General features: G+C 41.0%; 5 protein-coding genes across 6 annotated transcripts; 4 read left to right on the forward strand and 1 right to left on the reverse strand.

Moving 5' to 3' along the window:
• The first annotated feature begins 3,027 nt into the window (after positions 1–3,027).
• LOC146991041 (GTPase IMAP family member 9-like) lies at positions 3,028–10,087 on the forward strand. The gene is made up of 3 exons (XM_085773789.1): positions 3,028–3,043; positions 3,507–3,578; positions 8,581–10,087. Exons 2-3 carry the CDS (start codon positions 3,515–3,517, stop codon positions 9,483–9,485), a joined length of 969 nt encoding a protein of 322 aa, XP_085629915.1. The 5' UTR covers positions 3,028–3,043; positions 3,507–3,514; the 3' UTR covers positions 9,486–10,087.
• On the forward strand, positions 4,179–5,511 carry LOC146991042 (GTPase IMAP family member 9-like). Its single transcript, XM_085775456.1, has 2 exons — positions 4,179–4,182; positions 4,267–5,511. The coding sequence occupies exons 1-2, from the start codon at positions 4,179–4,181 to the stop codon at positions 5,088–5,090; spliced, it is 828 nt and encodes a 275-aa protein (XP_085631582.1). The 3' UTR covers positions 5,091–5,511.
• Positions 10,088–10,757: 670 nt separating the features above from the next.
• Positions 10,758–14,988, forward strand: LOC146991043 (GTPase IMAP family member 4-like). The gene is made up of 3 exons (XM_085775108.1): positions 10,758–11,086; positions 11,265–11,336; positions 13,120–14,988. Exons 1-3 carry the CDS (start codon positions 11,077–11,079, stop codon positions 14,049–14,051), a joined length of 1,014 nt encoding a protein of 337 aa, XP_085631234.1. The 5' UTR covers positions 10,758–11,076; the 3' UTR covers positions 14,052–14,988.
• A 2,598-nt stretch (positions 14,989–17,586) lies between these two features.
• Positions 17,587–18,954, reverse strand: LOC146991044 (GTPase IMAP family member 9-like). The gene is made up of 2 exons (XM_085778285.1): positions 18,762–18,954; positions 17,587–18,665 (listed from the first exon to the last, which is right to left on the reverse strand). Exons 1-2 carry the CDS (start codon positions 18,781–18,783, stop codon positions 17,812–17,814), a joined length of 876 nt encoding a protein of 291 aa, XP_085634411.1. The 5' UTR covers positions 18,784–18,954; the 3' UTR covers positions 17,587–17,811.
• Positions 18,955–19,947: 993 nt separating this feature from the next.
• Positions 19,948–21,602, forward strand: cldn31 (claudin 31). Of its 2 annotated transcripts, none has more exons than XM_085776294.1 (2): positions 19,948–20,047; positions 20,257–21,602. In XM_085776294.1, the coding sequence occupies exon 2, from the start codon at positions 20,368–20,370 to the stop codon at positions 21,031–21,033; it is 666 nt and encodes a 221-aa protein (XP_085632420.1). In that variant the 5' UTR covers positions 19,948–20,047; positions 20,257–20,367; the 3' UTR covers positions 21,034–21,602. The 2 variants fall into 2 exon arrangements, with proteins under 2 accessions (XP_085632420.1, XP_085633310.1); XM_085777184.1 differs by lacking the exon at positions 19,948–20,047 and having other exon boundaries at positions 20,223–20,329; positions 20,363–21,602.
• Positions 21,603–21,887: the final 285 nt, after the last annotated feature.

The following is a 21,887-nucleotide window of genomic DNA, read 5'->3' on the forward strand; positions in this document are numbered from 1 at the left end:
GCATGTAGTCGACTTTCCTCATCTTCAAAAAGCAGTTAAAAGACTGGCTCAAATCCAACCTGACCTGTAATCATTTTTAATTTGAGCACACAGCTCCCCATGCCGCTGCACTTGATCCCCCACAGACTTGTAAACCATAAGGAGCACTGCAGCACTTTATGTACTACCTCACATGTCCCCCATGCTTATTTCACCTCAGTTCAACTCCAAATGAAATCGTGTCTCAGGTCTCTGCATTGTTGCACTCCTTTCCATCTACTCACCTCCAACAGCCGACTCAAACCCCAACAACTCTCTTAAGCACTGCGACCTTTTACTTGAGCACTGTAGCACTTTATTACATTGTATGTTGTTGTTTGTGTTTGTGTTTCTTATTCCATCTTAGCACAACTCCAACAAAAAACCCTGCCCTGGTTCTTGCATTGCTACACCCCCATTTCATCTATCCATCCCTGACAATTTTTTATTGCGCACTGTAGCACTTTATCACACACTGTACTATATTTTGGTTTTGTTGTGTTCTCAACCCATCCTAGCACAACTCTAGCCTCGTAAACCAGCCTCTCGCGGAAATGCATTTCATTTCATTTCTCGGGAGAGTCTGGCCTCATCCCCCCTCTAAGCGTTTGGGGTGGGCGGGAGCTGGGCGGGAGCTGGGCGGGAGTAGTAGCAAAGATGGTTTAATATCTTTGGTAGTAGTGTTGACAGACAACCCCATTCAGCCCCCATTCAGCCCCATTCTTGCTTTTAACTCTGTTTTCAGTGTTTTGTTTGTTTTTATTCTGTCTTATGCTTATTTTTTTTAAATGTTTTGTCTTTATGTAAAGCACATTGAGTTGCCTTGGTATGAAATGCGCTATATAAATAAAGATGCCTTGCCTTGCCTTGCCTAGTCAATCAGCAAGTTGGTGTAGTGACGGGGCGTTGCACCAGTCGGTTCCTGATTGGCCAACATGCTGTGTCAATCACAGCGGCGACGCTGATTGGCTCGGCCTTCTGAGGGTTTCAGTCCAAACGCTTACAACGGGGATGAGGCCAGACTCTCCCTCAGAAATGAAATGAATTTGAATTGCATTTCCGGGAGCGGCTGGTTTACGAGGCTAGCACAACTCCATCACGAAACCCTGTCCTAGTCTTGCATTGTTGCATCTTCAACCACTTTATCCATCCATAAATAGTCTTTTTTTGTTTTTTTGTTTTTTCACAGTAGCGTCATGTTAAAGCAGAAGTAAGCGATCCGGTCGTTTTGGCTAATGCTGCGTTCCAGGCAGGCTTTTGAAACCGTAAGTTACAGGTTCAAGTCACGACTTACGACTTTGTAGCGTTCCAGGCAACCCGCAACTCGCGTTTCTCCGACCTGTTGCCTGTGAAAGTCACTATAACGGCCACTCGTAACTTCTGACTCGTGAACTCGTACCAGATCGAACTGGTACGACTTCACAGGTCGGAAAAACACGAGTTACGGGTTGCCTTGAACCCACCGTCTTGTCAGCCGACGGAGTTAGCAGCCCCCGCCCTCGTCATGGATCTATTGGTCCTCGTCCCTACGTCACCACATTCAGGCGCATCCCTTGGCTGCACACACAGCCCTTCATGCCGTTCTCTCTCCTCATTGGATACAAATTGTAGGATACAAGAAAAGTTTTCTCCTCGGCTCAGAGCAGAGCAGAGTGACTGACAGACCCGTGTTTCGGTCCAAACACTCTATGTAAGTGATTGCTGTCGGAAGATATAACTATTTAAGACTTATATTAACACAAAAATATCGCTTACTTCTGCTTTAATTGTCTCTCTTTGTAGTTTTTTTGTCTGTTGGTTTCTGTTGGATACATGTGTTTTTTTCCTGTTTTATGAATTCTGTTATGTCCTTGTGTTTATTTTACAGTAATGGCTTTTAACACCTTGCCAGGAGGACTACAGTCGGAAACTAGCCGTTGGCTAACACTGGCACTTTTACATTTTATTATGTTCATTAATGTGCATTGTCCTCCTTAAATAGATAAATTAATTTTTTTTAACATAAATAAATAAAATAAAATAAAATAGTCAGGGTTCCCACTCTTTTCTTGTAATCATTTTCCAGGACATTTTCAGCTGCTACAGTGTGACAGACATGCTATTAGGCCTTACACATCGCCCCGTCCCATTCATGCTTTGGAGAAGTTGTAGTTCGACAGTTGTACTTTCTTTTGAACATTCAACCAGTTTGTTTCTATATTTATTTCATTTCTCACACCCCCAGAAGTTTACAACCTATGGCTCTAACTTATCTATGAAATAATATCTTACAGTACGTGCTCAGAAAGACAAATTTATCATAGAACAACGCAAGAACATGTTGTTTTTGTTTTTAACCACACCTAAAACAGCTCTCTTTTCTCTGTGGGCACATCTTTGGAAAATAAATCCTTAGTGGGGTCTGAAGAAGTCAAATAGAGCTCTGGTAGCTGATGTGACCATATGATAAATAATTTTCCAGGACACTTTACCCTTTTTCTCAATTTCCATGTGTTTATGACTGGGTAATTGGTCACAATTTTCCAGGTTTTCCAGGTTTTCCAGGGCGCATGGGAACCCTTGTAGTAATGCTGCTATTTTGTAAGATATGGAACTTTAGTGACATCTGGTGTTGTTCATGGTGGAAAAAATCTGCTCAGCTGGACATGCTGACAATATTTCTTCTTCTTATTATTATTATTATTTTTTAGGTCAAATGCCTCAAAACCAATTTCACAAATCATTGAGGTGTGTGACCGGTAACAAAGGCCTGCAATTGCTTCAGTAGCTACATCTTTGAGTTTTTGTTTTTTCAGTGGTTGTGTTGTTTTGTTGTTACAGCATTCACACACAACCTGAAATTCTAGCTGCCACCAGAGGGCGGCTCCAGGCTCCAGGGGAAAACCACTGGTTTCAGTTTTGTCTTCCTGAGAAATGAAAGTTAACAGAGCTGACACGTTAGTCTGCACTCTGCAGCTACTGTTCGCTGTGCTATAAAAGAACCTGTGCACCTGCTGGCATATCACACAACTGAAGAGACACACAGGTAGGTCAACATATTATGTTATCAAAATGGGAAGTAGATTTTGGCTATGCTTTTATTACCAGTTTATATGACTTCCTCTTACACTTCCATGTTTGCATTCAGTGATTTTCTTTCTCATTTTAGTAAATTAAAACGAATATGTATAAAAATGAATAAATAGACAATGTAACTAAACATGCGTGCGAGGTGTGCAAAAGCTCTTTCTGAACCAGCCTGCTTGCTATTATTGTCATGTGATTGGTTTAAGTTTTGCAGAACATGGAAGTTAACTGAGCTGAGTTGTTTTTATGTGCTATAAAAGAACGGCACTGATTTATCATAGTTTTAGTTTGATGTACGAAAAACCTGCCTGCACTTTAACCACCATTATTTCTCATTTCCTCATGCTGAATGTTTTCTATGTTTGCTGTCTGCTTTGCTAGATTTTCTATTTAAATTCTTGCTTGTTTTTGTGATGTCCCAGTAAAAGAGATGAGTGGAAGCAAGATCCTGGTTTGCATCCTGGTTGTGCTGTTCACAGCTGACTGCCACAAAGGTATGTGATAGAATAAAGGAAACAAGATCAATGAGGGAAGATAATACATAGTGAGATGTTATCTTAAATGTAAAAAACACACTTGTCTATCCAACCCTATAGATTAGCCATACCACTTACTGTACCTATGCAGTTTTATGGGGTAGGACCAGTCCCAGCTGACACAGGGCGAGGGTGGGGTTCATAATTACCTTTATTTTCAAGTGCGTGGTCTGTCTTTATCAAAGACCACAATTAGAATAACTTTATTGGATCATGGCACAAATTAAAGACCTTTTCCTTAATGTTAGCTTTGCCAAGTCTAATAGGCTTTATGCACAGTTCCACTACTTCCTGAACTTAAACAGGTCAGACACACCTGGATTAACCAGTTTGTCCAATAGTGTAAGCTAAATAAAGGAAGTAAAGGAGCTTGTTTAAGTTCAGGAAGTAGTGGAGCTGTGCATAAAGCCTATTCAAATTCTCTAACTGTGGTGAATTTGTAGTGTGAGTAGATCTACTGTAAGTTAAATGTGCCAACCAGTGAATGAGAATACAGAGTTACATTTTGCCTCCATCCACACATCCAGTATTTTTTTCATGTGTAATTCATTTTTAATCATGTGTAATTTTTCATTAGCAACACAAACACACTTCTTGAAATGGACTTTTGTACATTTTGACACCTGTGTTTTGTTTATTTTCATAGGTTCCAAACATCTGGAAGAGCTGAGGATCGTCCTGGTTGGAAAAACTGGATCAGGAAAGAGTTCTGATGGAACCATTGTTGTCATTGACTCCCCAGGGCTGTTTGACACGAAGAAAACACCAGCAGAAGTGAAGGCAGATCTTGAGGCATGTGTTAATCAGTCAGTTCCTGGACCCCATGCTTTTCTTTTAGTGGTCAGTCTGAAGGCAAGATTTACAGTGGAGGAGAGGGCAGCTGTGAAGTTGATCCAGGATAATTTCGGCTCAGATGCAGACACATATATCATGGTCCTGTTTACACATGCTGACTTGTTGGGGAGGAGTAAATCTGTTCAAGAGTACATAGCAGAGAGTAAAGATCTCCAAAAACTGATAAATACGTGTGGAGGAAGATACCACTCACTGATCAATGACCAGAGAGCAGACAGATCGCAGGTCAGAGAACTCATAGGTAAGATAGAAAAAATGGTTGAATTCAATGGAGGAAGTCACTACACTAATGAGATGTACCAGAGGAAACAGGAAGAGGAGAGAAGGAGGCAGGAGGAGGAGGAGGAGGAGCGAAGAAGAAAGGAAGAGGAAGAGAGGATCAGGGAAGAGGAAGAGGAAGAAAGGATTAGGGAAGAGGAGAGGAGAAGGAGGCAGGAGGAGAAGGCGCGAAGAAGAAAGGAATGGAATGATAGGATCAGGGAAAAAAATTGGTGTAAAACGGTTGGTTTGGTTGCCCTGGGTCTTACAGGCGGAGGAGCTCTTTTCTCCTCATATGTTCTCGGTGCAGCTGGTGTAGCACTTGGCCTCACTGAAGGTTTTAATTGTTTAGTTTAAGTTTATTTCGGACATGTTAAAAGAAATAAAACATAATAGAGAAATGGACAGACGTAACAAATAAAACTTTGCAAAGACAACATATGAACAAAAAATAAATAAAATAATTGAAAATAAGGTAATTTGATTTTTTTGTTGCACAATGAGTATGTTTACTTGAACTCTGGACCTGTGATAAATCAGTGAACAATAGTAAAGTCTGATACAGAACAGCTCTTCTTTTTTTTCTTTTCTTAAAAAAAATTTGCTACTAACCTTTTTTCAGTTCATTTGTCACATTTCCAAAACTCACACAGTAAGCACAGCATTATGGGCTATATAATTAATGAACTCACTTATTTTTACAAGCTCAACCGAGATCAAATCAATGGACTTGTTGGACACTGTTTTTTTTTTTTTTTTTTAAATATGCTTTTTATTCTAAACCTCACCTGGAGGCTAAAGTTGAAGTGAACAGCAGTTCACATTGTTATTGGCAGCTATAATGCAGATTTTTCTTCTTCCGCTTCAGTTGCAAATAAAGTTGTTACTGCAGAAATCATGTCAATGACTCTTTCCTTTTTTCATAAAGTGTACATTCTATAAAGCTGCTCTGAGATGGGTTGTTCCTTTTTATTGTAGCCTACTAAACATTTGCACACAAAAAAAAACAAAATTGAAAATTAAGTGAGGTTCCGTAGAAAAATACGGAATTTATGATCAATACAGTATAGCCTACTCTCAATTGTAAAAGTCTAAAGCTGTCAGGTTTTCAGGGAAGCAGGACCCAAATGCAGACTTCTCAAAGAACGCCTTAAGGCTTTATTTATCGTGGCGTGACACAGGAATCTGAGGTACATGAAGGAAACACACCATGGACGAGGACGTGGACCAAACACAATGAACCGACGAAGACAAAGGGAGACACAGCTGGTGCAGTTAACACAGGTGAGACACATTAGGTAGGAAGGGCAAGGAGCACACAGGAAGACAAGAGGACTTCAAAATAAAACAGGAAACTAGGACGAAGACACAGACCATGACACAACATGCCATGGAACTTCAAAATAAAAAACAGTAACTAAACTAACAGGGAAACACAGAAACTAAGAGTCCAATAACAAAAAACCGAGCCATGACAGAACCCCCCCCCCCAAGGGACGGATCCCAGACGTCCCAACAGGCCATCAAACCCCAACCAGGGCGGGTGGAGGGGGCCATGAGGAGGGAACCAGGGGCAAGAGGCCAAGGGGACATGACGGGCCGAGCAGGGGACCTCAGGCGGATGGCCTGAGGGACCAAGCAGAGAGCTCGGAGACTCAGGAGGACGACCCGGAGGCCGAGCACACAGGCACAGGATCTCTGGAGGGTGCCTTGGGGGCCGAGCCGAGGGGTGTAGGGATTCTGGGGGGAGGCCCGGAGGCCGGGCAAAAGAGCACCGAGAGCCTGGGGGTTGGCTTGAAGTCCGGGCAGAAGGGCGACACCACTTGCGAGTCGTCTCTGGAGGCAGCACTGGAGGACGCCACCGCTTATGGGACTGGAGACCAGGAGGGAGGCCGACCGCCCACTGACCACCCGGGACGGAGATGGGCTGGGCTGCCAGCTGGCTACTGGCGGCAGGAACCGGACAGACCTCCGGTAGCTGATGTCACCATGTGATTAATAATTTTCCAGGACATTTTACGATTTTTCCCAATTTCCATGTGTTTTCCATGACTGGGTAATTGGTCACTATTTTCCAGGTTTTCCAGGTTTTCCAGGGCGCATGGGAACCCTGGTAGTAATGCTGCTATTTTGTAAGATATGGAACTTTAGTGACATCTGGTGTTGTTCATGGTGGAAAAAATCTGCTCAACTGAACATGCTGACAATATTTCTTCTTCTTCTTATTATTATTTTTTAGGTCAAATGCCTCAAAACCAATTTCACAAATCATTGAGGTGTGTGACCGGTAACAAAGGCCTGCAATTGCTTCAGTAGCTATGAGTTTTTGTTTTTTCAGTGGTTGTGTTGTTTTGTTGTTACAGCATACACACACAACCTGAAATTCTAGCTGCCACCAGAGGGCGGCTCCAGGCTCCAGGGGAAAACCACTGGTTTCAGTTTTGTCTTCCTGAGAAATGAAAGTTAACAGAGCTGGCACATGGGTCTGCAGCTACTGTTCGCTGTGCTATAAAAGAACCTGTGCACCTGCTGGCATAACACACAACTGAAGAGACATAAACACACACACAGGTAGGTCAACATATTATGTTATAAAAATGGGAAGTAGATTTTGCATTTATTCCCAGTTTATATGACTTCCTCTTACACCTCCGTGTTTGCATTCAGTGATTTTCTTTTTCATTTTCTAAAGTAAATTAAAAGGAATATGTATAAAAATGAATAAATAGACAATGTAACTATGCATGCAAGGTGTGCAAAAGCTCTTTCTGAACCAGCCTGCTTGCCATTATTGTCATGTGATTGGTTTAAGTTTTGCAGAACATGGAAGTTAACTGAGCTGAGTTGTTTTTATGTGCTATAAAAGAACGGCACTGATTTATCATACAGTTTTAGTTTGATGTACGAAAAACATGAACATGACTTTGCCTGCACTTTAATCACCATTATTTCTCTCATTTCCTCATGCTGAATGTTTTCTATGTTTGCCGTCTGCTTTGCTAGATTTTCTATTTAAATTCTTGCTTGTTTTTGTGATGTCCCAGTAAAAGAGATGAGTGGAAGCAAGATCCTGGTTTGCATCCTGGTTGTGCTGTTCACAGCAGACTGCCACAAAGGTATGTGATAGAATAAAGGAAACAAGATCAATGAGGGAAGAATCTATGAGCTTTTATCTGACAATACATAGTGAGAGGTTATCTTAAATGTAAAAAAAAACACAGTTGTCTATCCAACCCTATACATTAGCCATACCACTTACTGTGCCTATGCAGTTTTATGTATGGGATAGGGCCAGTCCCAGCTGACACAGGGCGAGGGTGGGGTTCATAATTACCTTTATTTTCAAGTGCGTGGTCTGTCTTTATCAAAGACCACAATTAGAATAACTTTATTGGATCATGGCACAAATTAAAGACCTTTTCCTTAATGTTAGCTTTGCCAAGTCTAATACTGTAGGCTTTATGCACAGTGCCACTACGTCCTGAACTTAAACAAGACACTTAAGTCAGACACACCTGGATTAACCAGTTTGTCCAATAGTGTAAGCCAAATAAAGGAAGTAAAGGAGCTTGTTTAAGTTCAGGAAGTAGTGGAGCTGTGCATAAAGCCTATTCAAATTCTCTAACTGTGGTGAATTTGTAGTGTGAGTAGATCTACTGTAAGTTAAATGTGCCAACCAGTGTATGAGAATACGGAGTTACATTTTGCCTCCATCCACACATCCAGTATTTTTTTTCATGTGTAATTCATTTTTAATCATGTGTAATTTTTTCATTAACAACACAAACACACTTCTTGAAATGGACTTTTGTACATTTTGACACCTGTGTTTTGTTTATTTTCATAGGTTCCAAACATCTGGAAGAGCTGAGGATCGTCCTGGTTGGAAAAACTGGATCAGGAAAGAGTTCTTCTGGAAACACTATCCTGGGGCGCAGCGCCTTTAAAGAAGAAACGTCACCTGAGTCTGTGACTCAAGACTGTCAGAGAGAGGCGGTCAAAGATGGTGATGGAACCATTGTTGTCATCGACTCCCCAGGGCTGTTTGACACAAAGAAAACACCAGCAGAAGTGAAGACAGATCTTGAGGCATGTGTTGATAAGTCAGTTCCTGGACCCCATGCTTTTCTTTTAGTGATCAGGCTGAATGTAAGATTCACAGAGGAGGAGAGGGCAGCTGTGAAGTGGATCCAGGATAATTTCGGCTCAGATGCAGACACATATATCATGGTCCTGTTTACACATGCTGACTCGTTGGAGAGTAAATCTGTTCAAGAGTACATAGCAGAGAGTAAAGATCTCCAAAAACTGATAACTAAGTGTGGAGGAAGATACCACTCACTGATCAATGACCAGAGAGCAGACAGATCGCAGGTCAGAGAACTCATAGGTAAGATAGAAAAAATGGTTGAATTCAATGGAGGAAGTCACTACACTAATGAGATGTACCAGAGGAAACAGGAAGAGGAGAGGAGAAGGAGGCAGGAGGAGGAGGAGCGAAAAAGAAAGGAATGGGAAGAGAGGATCAGGGAAGAGGCAGAAAGGATCAGGGAAGAGGCAGAAAGGACCAGGAAAGAGGAAGAAAGGACCAGGAAAGAGGAAGAAAGGATTAGATGGTGTAAAAAGGTTGGTTTGGTTGCCCTGGGTCTTACAGGCGGAGGAGCTCTTTTCTCCTCATATGTTCTCAGTGCAGCTGGTGTAGCACTTGGCCTCACTGAAGGTTTTGATTGCACAATCGGTATGTTTACTTGAACACTGGACCTGTGATAAATCAGTGAACAATAGCAAAGTCTGATACAGAACAGCTCTTCTTTTTTTTTTTTTCTTAAAAAAAAATTGCTATGAACCTTTTCTCAGTTCTTTTGTCGCATTTCCAAAACTCATACAGTAAGCACAGCATTATGGGCTATATAATCAATTAACTCACTTGTTTTTACAAGCCCAACCAAGATCAAAACAATGGTGTTGGACACTGTTTTTTTTCTGTTTTTTTTTAATAGATACCTTTTATTCTAAACCTAACCTGGAGGCTAAAGTTGAAGTGAACAGCAGTTCACATTGTAGATAGGGAAAATAAATGTATGTCCTATATTTGTCTTTTCATTGCCATTGAAAAACATCTGATTGAAGTTATGCAAATAGATCAATCACAGCTGATTCTCAACTAGGAAATGCACTCAGGTGTTGAGGTTCTTTCAGTCACATGACCTCTTTGGCCAGGGAGACAAACAAAAAAAAAAAAGAGAAAAATTATGGAGAGGAAAACTAGTACCAGGACATGAAGAGATGATGTGGATGAGAACATGTCGCCCAATGCAAAGGACCAGGCAGATCAGCAGTTTTCATTTTTTTTTTTTTTTCTGTGGCTTTTTCTGTTTGTAAATTGCATTTTTACACAGTGGTGAATGGCAGCTATAATGCAGATTTTTCTTCTTCCGCATCAATTGCAAATAAAGTTGTTACTGCAGAAATTATGTCAATGACTCTCTCCTTTTTTCATAAAGTGTACATTCTATAAAGCTGCTCTGAGATGGGTTGTTCCTTTTTATTGTAGCCTACTAAACATTTGCACACAAAAAAAAACAAAATTGAAAATTAAGTGAGGTTCCACAGAAAAATACGGAATTTATGATCAATACAATATACTCTCAATTGTAAAAGTCTAAAGCTCAGTTTTATTCTAGCATTCATTTATGATATTCTTTGTATCCATTATTTCATTTTATTTAAATTGGATGTGCCAAGAACAATAAATAATAATCTCCTCATTTGTTAAACAAACTATAACATCACAAGACTAAATATTGACCATACATCTGTTTTACAAAGAAAAATATAACTGCATTAGTATGAGTTAGGTCAGAACATCTTGGGTTGGCCGTTACTTCCAGGGTGTAGATGGAGTTGAAATAAATGGATGTTTTTGTTTTAATGGGAGGAGACATCAACAATGGAAGGATGTGATGCAGGGTAGAAGTTTTCTTCTTTTCTCTCTTTTAAACAAATAGATTTTATTAGTAAGATAGATAATCTATGTTTGTCATCCAAAGAGCCTGAATGTTTTTCTCATTTTGTGATTGAACTTTTTTTTTTAAACATTCCATCCACACACAGACCTGTATGGCATATTTAGAGAGCTTTGGACAGTCCCCGTGGGGATGCACATTTCACAAGTGAACTAAAGACAATACAAGGAAATAGGAAGCCCCCTGCACATAGGCCAGGCTCCAGAAGCTTCCCAGAAAACTAACGTGAAAGTCAAGCCACTTGTCTAAGTTCACAAATCTGCTCTGGGCTCAGTGAATTTTTCCATCTGGGGACTGGAAAAGGTGGATCATAAGTGATGGCTGAAGGTAAGACGATCTAATGTTGAAAAAACAAACAGAAATGATTCTTTGATATTTTTTTTGTAGGATGTAACATGTGTTAGAAAGAACACACGAAGGGAACAGAAAAAATGACCTTGATAACAATATTAGCGACTAATATCTGTTTTCTTTTGTGTCTCAATGGCATAATTTCATATTACAGCAATACCACTGCGAGAAAAGAAGCAGAGAACTCTACCTCGGTCGGATGGGTGTGGTCTCAATAACTTTGACGGTATGCTCATTCATTGTCTTGTCTAACTTCATAGAACTTTCTATCAGGGCTTTAGAAAATACACTTAGGACTTTATCAAGATTTACATGGTTTATTAATACTAGAGACGTTACAACTTTGCCAGACTGTGAAAAAAAAAAATCTATTTGGGGTTTATTCTTCTCTGGTATTATGAGCTTTGTCTTAGAAGCTGCACTTTAATATGTGGCTTATTTGACTCATCAGTGACTGGAGAAATCCATTAACATATTTTACTGCATTTCAAGTGAACAAGTACTGTAGGCATTTAATTATGCAATCATTACAACTATTAGTTTGGACTTATAATAAGAGGAGTGTGGTTACTAATGTCACTAAGTCATTAATAAATGTATTCATCTAGGAGCCTGTGGTGATAAATGATCAATGGCTTATAGACAGATTCTGGTCCCGGTTTGCTCTTCTTGACAAAGTGTCCAGTACACATGTGTATTACAGTAATATGTTCCCAGTCAGCCCACAGAGTCCAACCTGGCACATACTTATAAAAAAAACAACAATTAGAAATGTAAAATTTCATGTTTTAAAAGTTTGCAGTACAAAACAAATTGCCCTGAAATTGAATTGAAATTTTACATTTGTATTTCTAACTCATTACCAGTCATTGTTAAGTCATTGTTTACCGTATACAAGTGACAATACTGGTCAGCTGTGGAGCATTCACAGTCATTCTACAGTATAGTTTGTTGATTTGTCTGTAGCTCTTTTCACCAGCCAGGAGATGTTGAAAGTGTCTGACAAATTCTGACATCAAATTACAAGTCAGGAGCTTGTGCGAACAAACTCAATCATTTCTAATCAAATTCAACCAACATGATATGATGTTTGTTAATTTGCCACATGATTTCATTGCCTTTCTTGGCACATAGTAGGCCTAATAATTTCCTGGTTCATTATACTGCCACCAAAGGCCAGTTAGTAGAATATTTTGCATGCATGTCCTCATATGTCAATAATACAAACAAAACTGGGACACATAGACACACAGCTCCATAGTGCTACTATTGGTCAGTAACTCAATTCTATTCGAAAGGGAGATTTTGGCACATGAGTACCATTTCCTTTAAAAATCCCCTGACTTCCTGGTCTCAGCATGAGCCTGCAGAAGCCACAAGCGTAACACGTTGCTCTGAAATAAACTAAAGATCCTCATAACCCAGTCTAGTGTGCGGTATGTTCCCATTATTTGTGTTTTGTTGTTTGTACTCTTCTGAAGTATTTTGTATATTTTCTTTCTTCTTTTTTATTTTAATTTTATTTATTTTTAGAATGGAATCTTTAGATTTAGAATAGGCTAGAATCTGTTCAACAATTGACTTTTACTATACCCTTTGCCATACACTATAACTCAAATATACCAATAATTTATGGTCAGGGAAACATTTTTACTCAAAACTAATGGTTGAAATAGACTCAGCACCCCTTAAAACCCCTAGTTAGACATCTCACAAGCTTAAATTAGAATTGTCTTTTTTTTCCTTTTTTTTTAACTTTGATTGGCTCTCCAGAATTTTCCCAATGGATTTGGAAATAAATAAATTGAGAGCTGTTACTAGACACCTACAGGAACACAATGGTAAAGAGAGCTATTGGTAATAAATGTTTTCACAGATGGTCAGAGTATCCTGCTAAACTGCTCTAACTAACACTCAAGTGATGCACGTGGTAGTCAAATATAAATACATAGATGTTATATTTCGAAAAATACATTGCCAAGTTTTAAATGTTGCTCCTGTTGTTGCAGCTCTGGATTTGTCTGGGGGCTTAAGGATAGTCCTGGTGGGCAAGACTGGCTCAGGGAAGAGTGCAACAGGAAACACCATACTTGGTAGAGCTGCCTTCAAAGAGGACCCGAGCCCTGTATCGGTGACCAAACACTGTGAGACAGGGAGCGGGGAGGTGGACGGGACTTTGGTCCAGGTGATTGACACTCCAGGTCTGTTTGATACGGGCATCTCCGAGGAAGAGTTAAAAAGCAGAATAGAGGAATGTGTCAAGATGTCGGTGCCCGGCCCTCACGCCTTCCTCCTGGTGATCCGGCTCGGAGTAAGGTTCACAGAGGAGGAAAGAAATGCTGTGAAGTGGATCCAGGATAATTTTGGAGACGATGCCTCCATGTACACTATCATGCTGTTTACGTGCAAGGATCAGGCTAAAGCCGACAACGCTCTGAAGGAATGCAAGGAGCTACGGAGACTCTCGATAACATTTGGTCGCAGATACCACGCCTTCAACAACAATGACGCAGATGACCGCGTGCAGGTCTCCGAGCTAATCACCATGATCAAGGAAATGGTACAGGATAACGGGGGTAAACACTACACCAACGAGATGTATGAAAAGGCCCAGAGGAAGCTGAGAGAGGAGGAGGAGAGGAAGAAACAAGAGGAGGAAGAGAAGAAAGAGGAGGAGAGGAAAATGTGGGATGCAGAGAGGGAGAAGAAGGAGAAGGAGAAAGAGAAGGAGAAAAAGGTCAGAAAGAAGAATATACGCGTGGCTTCGGCCGCTGCTCTGGTGTTGGTGTTTGCTGGTGTGGTTATAGCAGTGGGAGCTAACCCCACAGTGGCTCTGGCTCTCGGAGCTCCCGTGCTCGTCCTGGGACTGTTGGGCGGGATAGCTGCCATTTGCATATGGAAGGGCACAAGATGCAAAACTAAAACATCTTTTCCTGTATAACTTTTTTTGCAGCAGAGGTGTTCCCAATACTGTATTAGTACACACATTGTTACTATGATGTTAGATTGTAACAAAGTTTTGACTTAACAGTGACAGAAATATGTGAATTTAATGCTGCCAGTAAACAAACGGTATGAAACACAATACTTGTTTTTCTCTTTTCACTCATTTATTGTTTGGAGATTATTAAACCCACATCATGAGTTACAGATTTTTTTTTTTTTGGCTTATGAGAAACAGTATCAGCCCTCAAGAGCATAATGATACAATATGTTGTTCTGTAGATCTCACAAATTCTGTAAATACATTTTTGCACAGTTTTCACTTTCGTAACTTATGCGATTATTTCTAAAATAAAATATTCATACAGATGAGTCACTGCTTCTTATTTAGACCATGATGTGCTGTTTGCATCACTATATTATTAGTCATATTATGATCTCACTTCCCTGGAGGAAATGGGAGACAATGGTAAGCATCCGCTGACAGGTCGCATTCAAGCAGGAAGGAGGAAACAGTTGAACTCCTCACATCACTGCCAGCACATACCAACTACACTCTGAAGCCAAATGCCTTATTTTCCCAAAATGAATGTTTACAAAATGTAAATAGAAAACAAGGCAAACAACTAGATCAGTGACCCGCTCTGTAAGATTAAATATTAAAGATCCCATATTATACTCTTTTTAATCAATTTCACACAGCTGTCAGATGTCCAACTACACTGTATTCGAAATGTATTGCCCCAGACTGATCCGTGTCCCTGAATTTCAGATGAATGATAAAGGTGACCAAGATTTTCAGTTTTATAACTGCCTTGTGCTGGCAAAAACGGACATATACCTGTCCACACACAACATCAGCAAAAGTGCGTCTATAGCTCCTCCTACAGTAGGGGTCTTTCAGTCCATCTACATATGTTCATCTGTCCATATGTTTGGAATAAGGTTCCAAGATATGGAATTCACTTCCTCCCCACTTTATTAGACTCTCCCAAGTGTCATTTCTGCGAAAACATATCTTAATCTATCAATTGCTTAATAATACGTTTAGGTTTGTAATAGCTTAACGTCTGTGTGTGTTTGTGTGTATGTGTGTGTGTTATTCATGTCATTACATTGTCTTGTAATGACAATGTCCATTTTTATGCCTTATAAGGTAAGTCCTCTTGTCAAGACTCTTGAGGTTTTTTGTTTTTTTTTACTTCCATGCATGTCTGGTTTTATTTGTCCAATGTTTTGTTTAATGGTAATTGTATGACCTAGGCCTACTTTGTGCAAAATAAACAAAACAGACATGTCAGTCATGCCTTGACAGAGCTTCTTTAGATTTGGCAAAAACCTTCACTTCGACTCAACGATTAAATTCGATTTTGGCTAATGAAAACAAAAAAAAAAGCCTACAAATGTTCACCTGGGCTCAAGGACCCCTGGTCCAATGCACCGTGACACCGAGTTATACCCCCCCTCGAGAGATGAAGTCTGCTAACCGCTAGCCTCTCTAGTCGTAGCAACTTTAGCAATGACTGCACCATAACAAACAGCGCAGTCTATTTCTCCACGCGCAAACCACGGAAAGCCACTCAAAGCCACAAATGATGCTCAGAACGGCACCAAACGTCATCAACAGTACAAACAGTGTCCCAGCACATAATACGAGGCATCAAACATCTGTTAGCTTAGCCTGGTTTCTATTGAAAAGAGACGAAAACAACTCACCCACTCACCTCCAGTAATACATTATGCAGCAACTTTTCACGTCCAGCATAGCGTCCAGGTACTGACAAAACACGTCCAAGTCCGACAGGCAGCACAAACATTCAGTTTCAGCGGCCACTGGCAGGCAGTGACCACACATGACCATTCGCAACCCCCTGGCCCAGGACACCGGCAGCTCTCCCTCTTTCACTTTTCTCCTCCATTTCCTTCAGCTCTTCTTCAGTAAATTCAGTCTCAAACTGATAGGGGCGCCCATCCAAATGAAACCAGTCAACGTTGTTCTCAAACTGCATAAATTCAGCTGTGTCGTCTTGATCTCGCGTGTGACGTCACGTCTAATCTCGCGCTTGTTTATGTGATTTTCCCCCGCATATATCAAAAGTTAGAAATGCCCAATTCTGTTCATTTCCCTGTGAACACTCGATAATAACTTTTATAAAGTGATAGACAAGATACATAGGAACTTTGACTGCATTGCATGGAGTAACAATCATACATTTTCATCCTTGAGGTGCGGGTTTCTACTTCACTCTGTAATCACTTCCACGCCAGCGGACAACCTGTAACCATGGTAGTAACAAGCAGACATCACAGAAAGGCTGAATTTATGCAGTTTGAGAACAATGATGACTGGTTTCATTTCGATGAGACCGAGTTTACCGAAGATGAGCTGAAGGAAGTGGAGGAGAAAAGTGAAAGAGGAAGAGATGCCGGTGGAGTCTATGTGCTGGACCTGGGGGTTCAAGTGGTCATGTATGGTCACTACCTGCCAGTGGCCGCTGAAACCAGATGTTTGTGCTGCCAGTCGGACTCGGACGTGTTTTGTCAGTACCTGGACGTTTATATTGTTGATGACGTTTGGTGCTGTTCTGAGCATTATTTCTGGCTATGAGTGGTTTTTTGATCGCGGTTTGCGAGTGGAGAAATAGACCGTGCAACAACTACAACTAGAGAAGCTAGTGGTTACTTTGGCTAGCAGAGACTTAATTTCTCACCATGGGTTAAATTTACGCCGGAATATCCCTGTAAGTGAATCCCATTTAATTCGTCACAAACATTCACTTTGTCTCAAGGACGCTGAGTAGATTTAGGTGATTTTAGTTCTTGATATCAGCTTGACTTATCAGTTGACCTATTTGTCAGCTTACTCTGGCCCACATTGTTACAAGGTCAGACATGGTTCATGGTTCAGTTAAAAAGAAAAAAACAGTCAGTTAATCAATAACTGGTATCCTACTCCACATAGGAGTGTCTGCAGTTTTTCTGTCAGTGCTGGCTTATGAATTCAGCCAGGCAGAGATGGACAGAGTACTCGACCCCAGTACTTGAGTAAGAGTACAAATACTACTGGTCAAAATTTACTCCGTTACAAGTAAAAGTAGCTCAGTCGACATGTTACTCGAGTAAGAGTAAAAAAGTACTTGTTTTTAAAGGTACTTAAGTATCCAAAAGTACATGCTTTTAAATTTACTTCAAGTAAAAGTAAGAGTAAGAGTAAATTTCTTATTTTTCACATCAATGAATTACTATATTTTTTTCTAAATGAATTTAAGGACCTTTTAACTCTTGTTTCTGAGAATTAAGTCTTTGAAACCAAAAACCTAATTGTCTTGGAAATGTATTCAAGTAAAAGTAATAAGTACCAATGAAATCTAATACTCAAGTAAAGTAGCTACAAATCCTCTGGATATGCACTTAAGTAAATCTATAATGAGCAACAGTATGTAGCCCCAAGCAGTGTTTGTGGGAACTTATATAACAGGGATTTTGACAGCAAACGCCTATATTTACTGTTTTATTTAAATCTTACAAATGATTAAGAAAAGAAAAACATTAGTGCTTTTGATACAAACTCTTATTTAGGTTCAAGCATCAACATTTAAAAGATATGTCATGATAGGTACATTTATCATTCAAAGCATGTGTGTCATAACTAATAAAAATGAATACACTTGAATGCTCTTGAAAATAAAAGTCAAATATCACTTGGTCCAAAGCAATGATGTTAGACATCTGGTCAAAGGGACACAGCTGGAAATGATTTAATTGTTATTTGTCTTTGGTTTCATCCACCCCCCGATGAACTTGGCAGCCCCTGCACCTGCAAACATGACAACTGAGCGTAGTAGTGAAACGGCTGCTATTTCCTCTGCTGCCACAGCCACACCGGCTACAGGAGCAGCTGCCACTGCTGCTCCTCCCACCAACAAATAATTACTTGTAGCAATCAAAGCGTCTCCACACTTGTTCAACCGGTCATTCCACTTCCTCCTTTTCTGTACTTCTTCGTATATGCTGCTGGTGTAATGACCCCCGTGCATTCGCACTATCTTGTCGATGTTCTCAAAGAGATCAGCCACCTGAGTGCGATTCTCCATGCATGTGTTGTCAAACACGGTGTACCCAGCTCTACACTCACTGATGACCTTCCTGAGTGCAGGACTCTCAGCTAAAAGGTTCTCAACCGGCCTTCCTCTGAGCGCATCACCCCTGGTGAAAACCACCATAGTATACTTGGAGGCTTCCTCACCAAAGTGCTCGTTGATCCATTTGACAGTATTGCTCTCCTCCTCTGTGAACCGTACATCCAGTCTGATCACTAGCAGGAATATATGAGGTCCTGGCAGAGACAGACCGATACAGTTCTCGATCTCACTTTTAAAGTCGGGCTCTGTCATCGATGTGTCAAAGATCCCCGGTGTGTCGATGACGCTCACAGTCCGTTGATCAAAGTGTCCCGTTTCTTTTCTGCAGCAAGGTGTCACAGATGACATCGAGAGGTCCTTTGTCTCAAACTTTTTTTGGTGCAGGATGGTGTTTCCTGTCGCACTCTTTCCTGATCCAGTCTTCCCCACCAGCACAATCCTTAGGTTGCTGACGGCTGGACAGTAGAGGTCTGTGGACAGACGGAAACTGTTAGTTTGAGCTCTTGGGTTGTTGGTCAGCTCACAAATGGAGTTAGAAAAACCCACATGGAAGTAAAGGCACTCACCTTCGGTTCCTTTTATATCCATCTTGATGTAGAAAAATGCCAGGAAACTTACTGGACAAACCAGAATCAGAAACACACAATCTGCTTTTTGCTTTTGCTTCTCTGCACCTTCCAGATCACAGTCCCTCTGCACTTATGTGTGCTTTTTACTCCTCCCTCTCTTTGCCAAAGTGATTTCCAAGGAAATGAAACTAACTTTCCCTCCTCTCCTCACCACGGCAGTTTCCTGGGTAATTAAACTTGTACTTTGAGAAAACTGTTGACATGGGTTTAGAAAACACTATTGAAATGGCTTAGTTGGAGAGACCACTCACATGCTTAATCAAGTGACCACCTGATCCCAGCTTTAACACACTCTAAAATAAGATATGACATCACAACACTGATTCTTTTGGTCAACCGAAACAAAAGATCAAGTAAAGAAACACAATATTCTCATACTAACATATTTGTTAAATTGATGTGGTTGACACTAAGAAGTGCTTAGTGTTAAACAAATATGGGATCAAATGTCAAACTTGTTGACCTGAAAAAGCTTTATTGTTTTGGTGTTTTTATTCAAAGATGAGAGCTTGTTCATTCAAGTTAAACCAATTGTGTGACAGGATGCCATGCAGAAACCTGTCACTTGTCCGTTTACATTTCAGCAGTCAAAGACAAAAGTATTTTGATTCAAACTCTCACTGCCAGCCTCAGACGCATCAGGCATCCTAATTCCCAGCATGCCTCATGCCAGTGAGCTACAGAACAACGTGGAACTGGCGCCTGGCCCTCTAATCCCATCTAGTGGCAGACTACTGAACAACTATTTATTTACCGTATACTGTCGATGAGTCCATAGAAGAGGAACTGAAGCAGTACCTCCTTTGTAGATGGTTTTCAATAAAAAAGCTAATATTTACATCTGTTATGGTGATTTCTATTGTTCTGTACAGTGTAACAGGTTGTGCTTCAGGTCTTTTAGTTTTCACCCACCCCTCCTGTCTGTCATCCATTGCCCCACTCTAGTTGAACCAACTCCATGGTGGCAGCAATTTATGAAACAAAGTGTCCTTGTGCTGCAATTTTTTCATAACTTGCTCTGTGTGTGTGTGTGTGTGCATGTATTTAATATGCAGCATTACACACTGCTGCCCTCCTACATCCCTGTGTATGAGATTCAGAGGGACAAGCTGGTCAGTCATAAGAAAAAGAGGACACCAGCTACTCACATCACACGACCACACCACCAAGGAAGCACATACATGTAAAGCATCGCAAACACGTCGTCTGTGAACATCTGCATGGTAAGTTTTATATAGTTTTACTGTAATATTGCACAGTTGTATCTTTTAGAACTTAATTTTTTTTTTTTATTGACTTTTTCTCTTTTAGTACTATTACTCTAAGATTTTTCTTTTTTTTTCTGAATTGATTGGAAATATATTTAAAGTAAATTTGCCATGAGTGATGCTACATTTACACCGAATCACTGACTTGACCTTCATTTGCTCAGATCCTGGACTCTCAACAACCTCCCTGTGAGTAAGACAAGACGAAATCTGGATTTTTTTCTGAGGAACCTTTTTGTTAATGTTGAGGGCGTCGTAAAGTTTCTTCAGTCATCATGGCATCAACAGGTCTTCAGCTGATGGGCTTGCTTTTGGCTATGTTGGGCTGGGTGTTCGGGGCACTGGTGTGCGCAGCTCCTCTGTGGCGTGTGTCTGCATTCGTCGGCGGGGAGCTGGTGATTGCTCAGGTGATGTGGGAAGGACTGTGGATGAACTGCCTGTCTCAGTCCACGGGCCAGATCCAGTGCAAGACGTATGACTCCACCTTGGCCCTGCCCATGCCTACTCAAGCCGCCCGGGGCCTCACTGTCCTCTCCCTGCTCCTCTGCCTTCTGGCGCTCATGCTCGGGGTGGCGGGGGCCAAGTGCACCCACTGCCTGGGTGACGGCCAGGCCCCCAAGGCTCGTCTGGGGAGGATAGCGGGGGTGCTCTTCCTTGTGGCTGGCCTTGGCTTCTTGATACCCCTCTGTTGGACGGCCCATGCCACCATCAGAGACTTCTATGATCCAAACATTGCAGCACCTCTAAAGAGAGAGCTGGGGCCGGCGTTGTACCTCGGCTGGGGGTCCAGCCTGCTGCTCCTGGTGGGCGGCTCCCTGCTACATGTTGGTTCTTCTGCCCCGGGTGGAAGAGCATTGCCTGTTTTCGGAGGCACAACGAAGGACACCCCAAACACAGGGGCAGCAGGGGAGGTGAAGCAACAAGACAAATCTTTTGTATGAGGTCATTTTATTGGACATGTGGGGTACAAACAAAACCAGATGTCACAACCTGGTCAGACTAGCTTCCTGAAACTGCAATATCATAGTCTATCTGATCAGGCTATTTGTTTTTCTGGTTCTCTGGTGTTCGGGACGGGTCACCAGTGACCTGTTTTCAGGTTTTAAATGCATACAAGTACCACATAAATTTGTTAATAGCTTTAAGCCTTTTTGACTTTGTCAGGAACCTTAATTTAAACAAAATAAAACAAAAAATGTTTTTTACCGCAAAATTCTAAAATGCTCTGGGTAAAATTATGACGTTTGTGTTGTTAGGGTCAATTTTGAGAAACCTAACAATATAACCAAGAGAAGAGAAACAAATGGGATGATAAATAATTGTTTTATTATTTATTTATTTGTGTTTTACAGCTGATTTAAGACTCAGGTCAAAACTGACCCTAACACAAGAGATGGTAGCAGAAAGCTGACAAGAGAAAGGTTCAGTCGAAGCCAAGGCGTATACTGACAAAAAAGGCCCAGGGGCCCACACCAAAAAATATTAAAACCAATATTTTCATGAATAGAAAGCCGAACAATGTAACCAAGAGAAGAAAGGCAAATTGGATGAAAAAAAAATGTTTTTAGTGTATTTTACAGCTGATTTAAAACACGGGTCAAAACTGACTCAAACATCATAGATGGCAGTAGAAAGCTAACACAAGACAAAGGTTAAAGGGATAGTTCACTCAAAATTAAAATTTCACTCATTATCTACTCACCCTCATGTCGACTAAGGGCTGGGAGAAGTTTCAGAGTTATCCATGGCTTCTCTGAGTTACAGGGGGGCTCGGCGCAGCACTACATGTCCATAT

Source organism: Trachurus japonicus, chromosome 1 (genome assembly GCF_045865225.1).
Source record: "Trachurus japonicus isolate A0001 chromosome 1, Traja_1.0".
Lineage (NCBI taxonomy): Eukaryota > Metazoa > Chordata > Actinopteri > Carangiformes > Carangidae > Trachurus > Trachurus japonicus.

Excerpts from the sequence above, each read along its gene's own strand:
- cldn31 (XM_085776294.1), top strand. The coding sequence starts at position 20,368 with ATGGCATCAACAGGTCTTCAGCTGATGGGCTTGCTTTTGGCTATGTTG.
- LOC146991043 (XM_085775108.1), top strand. Across the intron at positions 11,337-13,119 it reads TGGTCTCAATAACTTTGACG|CTCTGGATTTGTCTGGGGGC; the intron begins GTATGCTCATTC and ends CTGTTGTTGCAG.
- LOC146991044 (XM_085778285.1), bottom strand. The coding sequence starts at position 18,783 with ATGGATATAAAAGGAACCGAAG. Across the intron at positions 18,666-18,761 it reads GGATATAAAAGGAACCGAAG|ACCTCTACTGTCCAGCCGTC; the intron begins GTGAGTGCCTTT and ends GTCTGTCCACAG.
- LOC146991041 (XM_085773789.1), top strand. The coding sequence starts at position 3,515 with ATGAGTGGAAGCAAGATCCTGGTTTGCATCCTGGTTGTGCTGTTCACA. Across the intron at positions 3,579-8,580 it reads CACAGCTGACTGCCACAAAG|GTTCCAAACATCTGGAAGAG; the intron begins GTATGTGATAGA and ends TTATTTTCATAG.